This window comes from Orycteropus afer, unplaced genomic scaffold (genome assembly GCF_000298275.1).
Source record: "Orycteropus afer afer isolate SDZICR_OR568_19922 unplaced genomic scaffold, OryAfe1.0 scaffold00358, whole genome shotgun sequence".
NCBI classification, from domain to species: domain Eukaryota; kingdom Metazoa; phylum Chordata; class Mammalia; order Tubulidentata; family Orycteropodidae; genus Orycteropus; species Orycteropus afer.
Window position 1 is genome coordinate 1,925,399 of NW_006921945.1, and position 10,782 is coordinate 1,936,180.

Genomic DNA, 10,782 nt, shown 5'->3' on the forward strand with positions numbered 1-10,782 from the left:
CCTAACAACAACATATGTTTATATAAAGAAATTTGGAGTTGGTAAGTAGAAAAACAGACCAGCTTTGAAAGTTGTAGTGGGTGCCTCTGGAGGTGGCATCAGCGGTGAGGAGAATAGACGGCTGATTGTCACCATAGGCCTTCTATAGGGTTTTGTTTCTAAAACGACATGTATGTGCAACTTAGACTTAAATAGTTACTGATTATGAACATGTATGTGAGAGAATTTTCGTCGTAGGAGAACTGGGAAGCAGCTGAACAGTTCCCAGTGACTAACCTGGCACCACCGTGCCTCCGTCCACTGCAGCAGGCCCGATAGAATCTTTACACCGACACTGAAGTCGAGGCAGGAGGAGGAGAGGAGGGGGGAGGTGTCCCCACCCTGCCTCTGTCCACTGTGGCGGACGTGACCCCGTCTTTACACCGACACTGAAGTCGAGGCAGGAGGAGGGGGGAGGTGTCCCCACCCTGCCTCCGTCCACTGTGGCGCATGTGACCCTGTCTTTACACCGACATTGAAGTCGAGGCAGGAGGAGGAGAGGAGGGGGGAGGTGCCCGCAGAGCAGTTGGAGTCTGGAGACCGGCCTTGTTTCTCTGTGAGGAAATGGAGTGGCTTTGTTTCCGACAGCACTTTCATGATTTCTCAGGCGTGTGTGCAGCCCTGCCGTAAGTATGCTCTGAATTTAATACTTACAGGAGGAAAACGGCAAGCCAGTGAAATCTCAGGGAATCCCTCCCATGTGTCCAGTCTCACGACCCTCACACGAGGCAGCCTCCCCACACCATTCCCGACGGAAGATGCGGAGGCTTCGCGATCACAGTGTGCGGACCCCCTCCAACCTCGACATCCTGGAGCTGCACACGAGGGCGGTCCTCAAGAGGCTGGAGATGTGTCCGTGGGAAGAGGTGAGGGCTGCGCCCCCGGGCACAGGGCGCCTCGTTCCCTGGAGGGCTTCGGACGCACGCCAACGGCCCTTCTCCTGACTGACTCCGCTCTTCCTGGGGGTCCGCCGGTCGTCAGGCCTGCCACGGTGGTGCTTGCTCTTCCGAGGTGCCTGGTGGAGGCAGGAGTCTGTACTCCCTGCTTACGGCATGTCTGCAAGGGCCGTGTGTGCGTGCTCTTCCAGGCTCTGAGGAAGATACCAGAATAGTAACCAAAGTGCCAGCCCTGGTGATGTGTCAATTCTGGTTGAGGTCGGAAGGGTACTGCCACCCTTCAGGCCCCTGTGATGCATAATTTCAGATCATAACCAGTGATGCGAGGGAGACCAAACAGAGCAGTGGCCCGCAGGGGCTGGGGGTGGCTGGCGCCTCTCAGGCAGTGACATGTGAACTGGCCGTGGAATCCTGGCACGGAGTCAGGCCATGGGGATTTGAGGGACGGCACTGCAGGCAGGGGGTGCGAATGCAGAGAGCCCGCCCTGAACCAGCAGTACCACCCAGGGCGCTGCCGCCAGGGTTAGGTGAGAGCCACAGCTGCCATTTGGACAGGATCCCGGGTGATCCATGTAACCTGGGCAGTTGGAGGAGTCCTGGCCCCGGGGACTGAGGTCCCTGCAGACCTGAGCAGACCTCACTCACCTGTAGCTTACAGCTTAGGGAGAGGGGCAGGAATCTACAATGAGAAAGGTGTTTCGGAATTTAAGGTAAAAGTTATATAGGAATTAGTTGCATGTAATTAGATTGTTTGAAGATTTTGTTGTCCTAACCCTCTTTAACTCTGACATCTGGGAAGGATTTAGCTTACTATGAGGTTCTATTTATGATTATGGGAGAAGGCTGCCACAGAAAAGCAGTGATTTTTCTGTGTGAAGGAACCTGTTGGTACTGACGCATGCCACCTATGGCGGTCTGTGTCCATGGGGCAACAGGCTGTTCCTGGGTGCTGCTGGTGGGGCCATGGGAGGACTGGGATTGGGTTTAGGGAGCACAGTGGTGGGAAGCGTGGTGGTGGTGGTGGTGGGAGTTGGGGGGAGGCCCACAGCTGGACCCCAGAAGGAAGAGGTAAGGGGAGAGCGTGGACATCCATCCCAGTGGTCCTCCTCCGGCTGTTGGTAGGAGGGAAGTGGCTGTGAACTCGCTTTGTGCAGACTTGGTGTTCCACTGTACAGAGCAGGGAATCCTGTCAGGCCATGGGTTTGGGTCCCTGCAGGGCCGGACTCCTGCATGTCCCTGCGCGCATGGGCTGAGAAGGCCAGGGGCTCAGCTGCAGCTCTTCGGTCAGACAGGTGGGGTTGAGGTGAGGTGAAGAACGTTCTGTGTTTGTACTTCCAGGACGTGTCGAGCTCCAAACTGAATGGGAAATTCAACAAACACCTCCAGCCGTCCTCCACGGTGCCTGAGTGGAGGGCAAAAGACAACGACCTTCGCTTACTGCTGACGAACGGGAGGATAATCAAGTATGTAAAGTAGGTCTCAGGAGCAGACTGGTTGGTTTTTTGGGGGCTTCCCTTTGTTGCTAAGCCCTGTGCAGCTGCTGGAACGTGGGCACAGTGTCCGTGACAATGGAGAGGGAGCCGTGGGGTCCAGGGTCTCGCTCGATTCTCTGACTTGACTGTTTCACCCTCTGATACAGAGATGAGAGACAGCCGCTCACAGACCCAAGCCTTTATACAGCAGAGAGTGAAAGTGAAGAGGAGAAAAGGAGAACAAAAAAGATAAAAAGGAAGATGGAAGAGCATTCAGGACCAGACGGGGTGGAGAGCGAGGACCCTCGAACGCCGCCTAGCAGTACGTGTGTGGGAGAAGGCCACTGAGGGGTCCCTATCACCTTGTGATGACGCGCAAGGAACTCGCTAACTTCACACGTCTTAATGCTGTCAGGGATTGACGAGTTTTGTGTCTCGGATACTCAAAGAATCTGAGGTGTTGCTGAGGAGTTCCTCCCCCGGAACCGCCAACCGCTGCAGTGCCCAGCCTGGGAGGCAGTGTGAGGGATGGCCACGTCGTGACCCTACTGTGGGGTCGTGACCCCGTGCCACAGCATCACTGGGCTCTGAGTGGGTCCCCTGGGTGCTTGTGCATCTCATCACACGTGTGCCCCTCCCCCAGAAGTGACCCAGCTGCCAGTCTCATGTGCTGCACTCATTTCATACGTAATTTTAGCTGAAGTCCCTGTGACTTTCAGACTTGGGAGGCCTGTGTCGTTGGTCGATTTGAAGCTGTTAGTAGCCCACGGGTGGTACTTTTATTTGATTGCTTATTGATAAGCCTGCCTCTCTTTGGATTCTGATTGGTTATCATCGGGGTGACAAGACACCACCCTCTCCTCCTTCAGATCTGACCTCACTGAGTGAGTCTTAATTTCTCACTCTTGCTAGGCCTCTGTGTCCCTTACTATTTCAAAAGCAGTTAACATGAGAAGGTTGGTAGCTGACAGTTAAACGCCCCAGATAGCAGCATGTATCTCGCCATCAGTGGCTGCCGATTGCAGGTGAACTTACTGTGTGATGGCGGTGCAGGCACCAGGGAAGGGCGGCAACGCCACGGTGCTCACAGTTGCTGGCCGTGGGACTGTGGGGGTGGCGGAGGCAGAGAGAAAGCCCCACTTAGGGTCTTGTGGGGCCCACGCTGCATTGGAGTGCTTTTGAGGGTTAGAGAGCTGTCTTTCTGTTTTCTGTTGAGACCACTAATGCGTGAAAAACATCTTACATCTAACTTTAGTTTTGGAGGTGTTTTCCTGGAAAGAAGTGGGAAACAGTCCACTCAAATAAGGAACGTGATCACGTTCAGTAGATGCCACACAGGTTTAAGAACCTTCAGTCTGCGTCGTGATGGGTCAGGGAGGAAGCCTCTGGGAAGAACAGAGGGACAAACAGGGGAGGGGGAGGTCTGAGGAAGCCAGACGGGCTTTAGCGACCCCCCTGGTCCAGGAAGTTCTAGTGACTTTCTCCTTCTCACATGTCCCCTCCCCTTTTCTCAGGGTTTTACACAAGCGTGAAGTCAGAACTCAGGAATAGGTCGTCAGAATATTCGGATATTTCCGACTCGGAAGACTCTGGACCCGACTGCACTGCACTGGTATGCCGGGAGCCTGTGGCCTTTGCACGCGGGGACGGACGGATGGCACCGTCTGTCTGGACCTTGGGTTACAGCACGTGATAGCTTCCCTGGCCTCTGATGGCTAGCCCAGGGGCTTCCCCCTCCTGCACCTGTTGTGATTTCCACACAGATTGTTGAGTGACATTGGTGACATCTTCCCAATGCACGGACCTTCTCAGTGTTTCCCTTCCAGTTGTTGTGTATGTTTGCAGTTGACGAGGTAGCTCTTGTCTGGTTTGGGACAAGGAGGCAGGAGAGCTTCCTGCAAATGCTGTTCTTTGTTTCTCACAGGTTGTAGTACATTTTACCTTAAAGAAAACCTATACTCTGTGTTTACTAAGGGCTCATGTTACTCAAACTCTGGTGGTGCAGTGGTTAAAGTGCTCATCTGCAAACCAAAGGGTCAGCAGTTTGAACCCACCAGCCACTGTATGGAAGAAAAATGTGCCATTCTGCTTCTGTAAAGATCAGAGCCTTGGAAACTCTATGGGGCAGTTCTACTCTGTCTTATGGGATTGCTATGAGTCAGAATCAACTTGATTATGGTGGGTGTGGTTTGGGCTTTGCTTCTGTGAAGATTGATAGCCTTGGAAACGCTATGGGGCAGTTCCACTCTGTCTTCTAGGGGCGCTCTGGGTTGGAATTGATTTGACGGCAATGGATTATATTCCTGTAGTTACTAGAGATGATATTTTTTCATGAAATACATGGATGTATTTATAATTATATAATTATATAATTTATAATTATATATAATGTATTAATAATTTAGACTCTACTTTTACTGGTTAAGGGGCTTTCCCTAGTCTTTCTTCTTTTTTTGGTTTGTATGGACTTACGTCACTTTTAACTGCTTGTCATCTCAGAAAAACAACTTTACCACTGAAGAGTCTGAAAGTTCGGGTGATGAGAAGAAGCAGATAACATCAAACTTTCCAGAGGAATCTAATGTGATGAAGGCCCGCCCTCAGAAGACCCAGAAGCCATCCAGAAGTGAGACTCCAGTGAGAAGGTAGGCTTGCCGACAGTGGTAGTCTTACTGCACTGCAATGCCAGGAGAGAACGTTTTTTTTTAGTCTTAGATTTTACCAGACAATTCACCAGAGGAAACTGGGCGCTTGTTTCTGGTTCTCTGCTCCTCAGGGAGTACCCTACCTCGACCAGCACAGAGGAAGAAGCCATCCAGGGCATGCTGTCCATGGCGGGACTGCACTATTCCACCATCCAGAGGCCGGCACGGAACACAGACAGCAGTGGCACAGAGAGAGACGCTGTCCAGGACGCCAGCAGCTGCCATAGCCGGGACCGCGAGGCCAGGCCACTGTGTCGCGTCGACAAACCTGTGGGGTGTGGTAAGGAACACAGATTCTCAGTCCCTGAAAAGCCACATCTGACCCCGCTGAAGTGTGCTGTCAACCTAGTTTAAGTGAGAGGTCAGCAGTGAGCAGTGTTTATCGCACATGGAGTTGGATGTGGTGGTAAGAATTGTAAGAATGTCAGGAGACCTCCTCCAACTTCGCAAGGCCAAGCAGGATCCACCCTCAGCAGCCTGAGGCTGATTCTTGTGAGGCAGAGGGTCAGACAGGCCGTCACCCTCCAGCCTCCCCTCTAACCCTGACACCAGCCGTCCCTCCCACTCCACTCACTGCTTCTCTGCTGGGCTCGATAATTTGCTGTAGTGACCACCCAGAATTCACAGACAACACTCACAGGTATGGGGCTTATTAGGGAAGTAACAGGATCAGAAACGACTCGGGAAGCAGTTCTTCAGTCAGGCAGTCTCCTCCCAGCTGTGCCAAGGCACACTTCTCTCTGGCCTCAGCCCTGCTCGGGCAAGGGCTACACAGCTCCCTTAGTTGGCCAGTTGGTGCCTGGAAGCATCCAGTCCTGCAGTGAGCCTTGGCCTCAGCCCAGAGGTGCTGCGCGTTCTCGCTCCGTGGGTCTGGAAGCCCATGGCGTTGTCTGCTGCCTGAGAGCACTGTTACAGCGCCCTGTCTCCCGGGTCGAGAAGGTTCAGCGCAAGGACCTTTGGTGCAAGGACGTGCTCTGCTCCTGGCTCTTCTTTCTTGGTGGCAGTGAGATTCCCTCCCACACAAGCTTCCATCTCTGGAATGGCTCATTTTAAGACTACTGACTGGCTGAACTGACCAGTCCACACGTTACAGTTCCATTGCCTGTTTCCACGATTCCAGCCGGTCATCTGGTGGGAGTCACAAAACCGTGGCCAGAAGGCCGTAGCAAACAATTCGCTGTACCAGGCACTTCACTGTGCCACAAGGGGACTAGCCAGAGATGATGTGTTGCTGACAGGCTGGGTAAGGACACAAGGCTGAGGCCTCAGACGGTGAGGTCGCGGGGGCTGAGGGCCGCGCTTGCTGGTGTGTTGCACTGTTGGGCCGCAGGCTGGTGGCTGGGCTGCCCTCTGACGAGCAGTTAAGTTGATCCTGGAGAAGGAGCGATTCGGTGTCTTAAATAGTCTGCTAGGCTTGACCAGTCCTCGTCTTCTGGGTGTGAAAGGGGAGCTGGTCTGGGCGTCGGCTCCTACCTGAAGGGAAGGCAGGGGAGTGAGCATCTCCGTGGCCAGGTCAGCGGTGCTCCAGACTCCGCTTCTCTGTGCCTTCAGGGCAGACGCTTCCCCTCAGAGTCGCGGGAGGACTGGGGAGGAGACAACTACAGGAAGCGGATGTGGGCTATGGCCAGGGTGCTGGTCCCCGCAGAGCTGAGGGCAGGGACTTCACAGCCGTCCCCTTTGCTCTTGAGCACACCCCCATTTTACAGCTAAAGAGAGGAAGTCCTCGGGAGGCTGACTTGGCCGGCACTCACACGACTGTTCGGGGGCAGTGCTGGAGTGGGAACCCTTGCTTAGCGTGCAAGAGCAAACAGATTCAGAGAGGCCAAACGACCTGCCTAACGCTGCGTTGGTAACAGCAGCGCCCAAACCCACATCTGGGTCTGCCTGTCTTTCCACTGCCCCCAGAGGCCTCCCCGGAGTCTCCCTGGTTCCTCAAAAAGACAGGTTTTATGGAAATGCTACACAGTCCAGGCCACCGTGGGCCTTCTTCCTGTGGAAACCCACCACCTTTAGAGAGGGTGCGTTGCTGGGTTAGCACCTGCTGCAGGAGGCCGTAGGCTCTGCCTCTAGACCCTGCAGCAGCTAGCTTAGAAGGCGGTCTGCGAAAATTGAAAGAACTAACAGCAGCCGCGAGCTCCTGACAGGTTTGCATTTGCTCTGAGGTGGGGAGGGGTATGCTGTAGGTATATGAGTGAATGTTTGAAGAGTTAACATAATTACCTTTAACTGAAATGTCAAGATAAAATTGCTCTTAATTTTAAGCATAAGGCTGACTTTGTTCTTTAAGATCAAGTTTGAGTGAAGCTAATGTAATCAAACTTCTCCTAAGGACACCACGTCAAGGCTGAGGATCAAGACGTGAGGGCTTCTTCTTGGACTAAACAATTTGATACGACTTCCAGATTGAATCCTCAGGTATATTAAAGGTTTGAAACATTCAAAGATTTCGAATGATCAGTAGCTTTGTGATTGTATTGTTTAACTGCAACTAGTTACAAACCACTAGATCTAAGAAGCCACAACCCTACCACTAAGTGCACACCCTGAGAAATTCTGAGGTACTGGCCCCTGTGAGGCCAGCAAGAGGGTGAGAGCTGGCAGAAGACGGCTCCTCGTGGTGCCTGGTCAGTGTGCGCACAGGAGAGGGAGGGCGCCCTGGCGGGCAGCCCAGCTCCGTGTCTGCGTTGCTGTGTTCTGTTATTTTTGACTTAAGTTACGATGCAGTGTTGGCTGTTGACTCCTTCGCAGCTCTTAGGTTTCCAGAATGACGTGATCATCAGGAGGGCGGGCTAGTACGTGTCCAGAAGAGCCAAGTCCAGCCACGTGTCTCTTTTCTCTGTTGACTTTGCCGATGTGCACCTAGGTAACCACTCCTTCATCTTTCCGGACCCTCACACTCGGCTTGTTCTTTCCCTCTCCCTCAGGATCCGAGTAGAGGCCAGAGAGTCATCAAGAAGGAAGGTCCCTCCGAGTTCCTGCAGAAGGGACAGAGCCGGGGCCACATGGACGGCGGCGGGGCGGGCCTTCCGAGTGGGAAGGGTGTACAGAACTCAAGCTTGCTCCCGGGGCCCTGCCAGGTCAGCAGTGGGAGTCTCAGCCCAGAGAGGCCGGGCGGTGACATGTCCTTCTCAGTGCCCCTCCACCCCACCAAGAGACCCGCGTCCAACCCACCACCTATCAGCAACCAGGCAACAAAAGGTAACGCCCACGTTTCCTGGGGCAGTGAGATGTGCTCTGACTGCAGAACGGCTGATGTGGCCGCGTGGCTGCAGTCCTGTGCTCGCCCGGGTCACTTACCACCAAAGGCATTGTGGCCCCCAGCGAGGCAGTGTCCAGGCCACTGTGGGAATGGAAGCAGCACACCTGGCTTCCGTAATGGTTGGGGTGGCCCTGTGCGCCATGAAGGAGCAGGTGGGCCCTGTGAGCACACTGGGGGTCAACCAGCCAAGGGCCAGCGAGGTGGCGTGACCCAGGTCGCCAGGGGAGACACGGTCTCGGGGGACTTGTGTCGCTGAAGAGCCGCGTGGTACAGGACGTGATGGGAGCAGATGTGAACGGAGGCAGGTGGGCTCAGACTGCGGGGAGGGCCTGTGAGGCTTTTGAAGGCTTTGGCCCCAGTGCGGTGAAATGGGGCTTCTGAGAATCAAGTGTGACTCGGTCCATTCATGACCCTGAGAGACTACATCCCTCGCCCTTAAAGTGGGCTTTTCCTGGTGCTGTCTGGGAAGCTGCTCTTGACGCCCCGCTGCGGTTGGTGTCTTGCAGGCAAACGCCCCAAAAAAGGCATGGCGACAGCCAAACAGCGTCTCGGGAAGATCCTCAAGCTGAACAGGAACGGCCACGCCCGCTTCTTCGTGTGACGCCGCTGCTGGCGCCGCCGCCCTTCCCTTGGAGCCGGTCGTGGGGCAGGAGCCTGGCGCTTGGCCGCCCGCCGGACACAGATGGACATGTCCAGTAGAGAACACTGCCCGGGAACGAAGTGACCCCGATGCTGCATTTTCACTGTGCCACACCCACTCAGCAATAACCCTTCGGACCTGGTGGGGAGGAGGAGGGAGACCTGAAGGAGACCTTGAACCGGAAAGGCCTCGCCTCAGGGCTTGAAGCTCGTGTTATTGGTAGTGTCTTGATTTATTTTCCGCGGTAGGGTAAAGAATTATTGATAATTTATTTAACAGATTTTTTTTTAAAGTTAACAGCCTTTAAATTCTTTCTTTTTTTTAAAGCTATTTATTTGGAAGATTTCTGGAGAGATATCTCACTAATTTAGATTTAAGAATGTGAAGGTTTTTAAATTATTTTTGATAGTGTGTGTGTCACACGTGGGGAGGAGCCACGGTGACAGGAAGTAGTCTGGACTCTGAAATTTGCTATTCAGGTTAAAGTCTTAAAACAGGGATTTGATGCATTAATTATTTTAAATTAAGATGTATATGAAAATCATTTTATTTTATATATTTCATGTGTTTTTTATAAGCTATTAGCTTCGCTTTTGCTAACTTCCAAGGTGCATACTGTTATCCAGGGCGACCCCCTTAGACCCCACCCTCTGCGCTCGCCATCACCCTGAGACGGCCAGCAGGGCTGCTCTTAGCCAGGAAGCTTGCCCAGCCTGCGTGTGCCACGTAAGAGCCACGTCCAAACCCCACGCTTCTCATTTTGTCTGATGCTGTGGTTTTCTTCCAAATGGGGAAATCAGCCTCTTGCATTTTCATTTCTGCTGATGGTAATGGGCCCCAAAGAGAACAGCTTTAATATCTTCCCTAGCTGTGGGAGGACTGTTAGGAGTTTGGGTAACTTGTCGTGTTTGTGGTTTTCAGTTCACACCTGTAACTCCTCCAGCAGGTCTTCCTCACACTGGTGTGGAGGACGGGACGGGCACCTCCTACAGGTGGTTTTATGATACTTCCATGCTGTGTCCCTAACTTGTTGGGAACTGTGGTCTGACTTGGTGGAATCAAGCCTGCATAACAACATGCCAGACTGTAACAGGATTATATGATGCTAAGGAGCCCTCGTGGCGCACTGGTGAAGTGCTCGGCTGCTGACCTAAAAGTCAGTGGTTCAAACCCACCAGCCGCTCCGAGGGAGAGAGATGTGGCAGTCTGCTTCCATAAAGATTTACAGCCTACGAAACCTTAGGGGCAGTTCTACTCTGTCCTGTCAGGTCCCTGAGTGGAACTGACTTGCCGGCAGTGGGTTTGATTTTCGTTTAATGCTATGTTGTTTAGATGTAGGCACGCTGGAGTAGATCTTGTGCGTGTGTGTATGTGCGTGTGTGTATGGTTTCCTGTTTCTTAACCTTCTCAAGAATGACTGAAGATGTAGGTTTAGGGTGAAATGGGTGCTTTCCACGGTGTCTTCCGTCAGCCCTAACGTAACCAGGGTGGGTTGCAGTTAAGGGCCTGGTTGAGCTTTGAGGTTTCATGTCTCTCCTTGATGCACAGTTTTCCTAAATGCCAGGTTTCGTTTGTCTTGTAACAGCTTATGTCCACACCCCCAGCCCCACCCCCCCATAGCTGAAACTAATCGGTTCTGGGGCTTGAGTCTGGAGAGGGATGGGACGCTGACGCCGGAGCGTTCAACGAGTTCCTGTGAAGAACACGCGGGAAACGAGAGCGAACAGGTTTGGATGGAGAGACAGGCCGTGCTGTGGATTTGCCCCTTTGT

General features: G+C 53.2%; 1 protein-coding gene across 1 annotated transcript in view; it reads left to right on the plus strand.

Annotated features, from left to right (window-relative positions):
* Positions 1-8,972, plus strand: part of KDM7A (lysine demethylase 7A) — a 66,685-nt gene extending 57,713 nt beyond the window's left edge. Inside the window, exons 14-22 of the mRNA XM_007952786.1 lie at positions 696-905; positions 2,274-2,398; positions 2,575-2,729; positions 3,922-4,019; positions 4,907-5,052; positions 5,184-5,392; positions 7,442-7,527; positions 8,037-8,310; positions 8,878-8,972. Coding sequence (XP_007950977.1) covers positions 696-905; positions 2,274-2,398; positions 2,575-2,729; positions 3,922-4,019; positions 4,907-5,052; positions 5,184-5,392; positions 7,442-7,527; positions 8,037-8,310; positions 8,878-8,972 — 1,398 coding nt within the window. The remainder of the gene's footprint in view (positions 1-695; positions 906-2,273; positions 2,399-2,574; positions 2,730-3,921; positions 4,020-4,906; positions 5,053-5,183; positions 5,393-7,441; positions 7,528-8,036; positions 8,311-8,877) is intronic.
* The last annotated feature ends 1,810 nt before the right edge of the window (positions 8,973-10,782 follow it).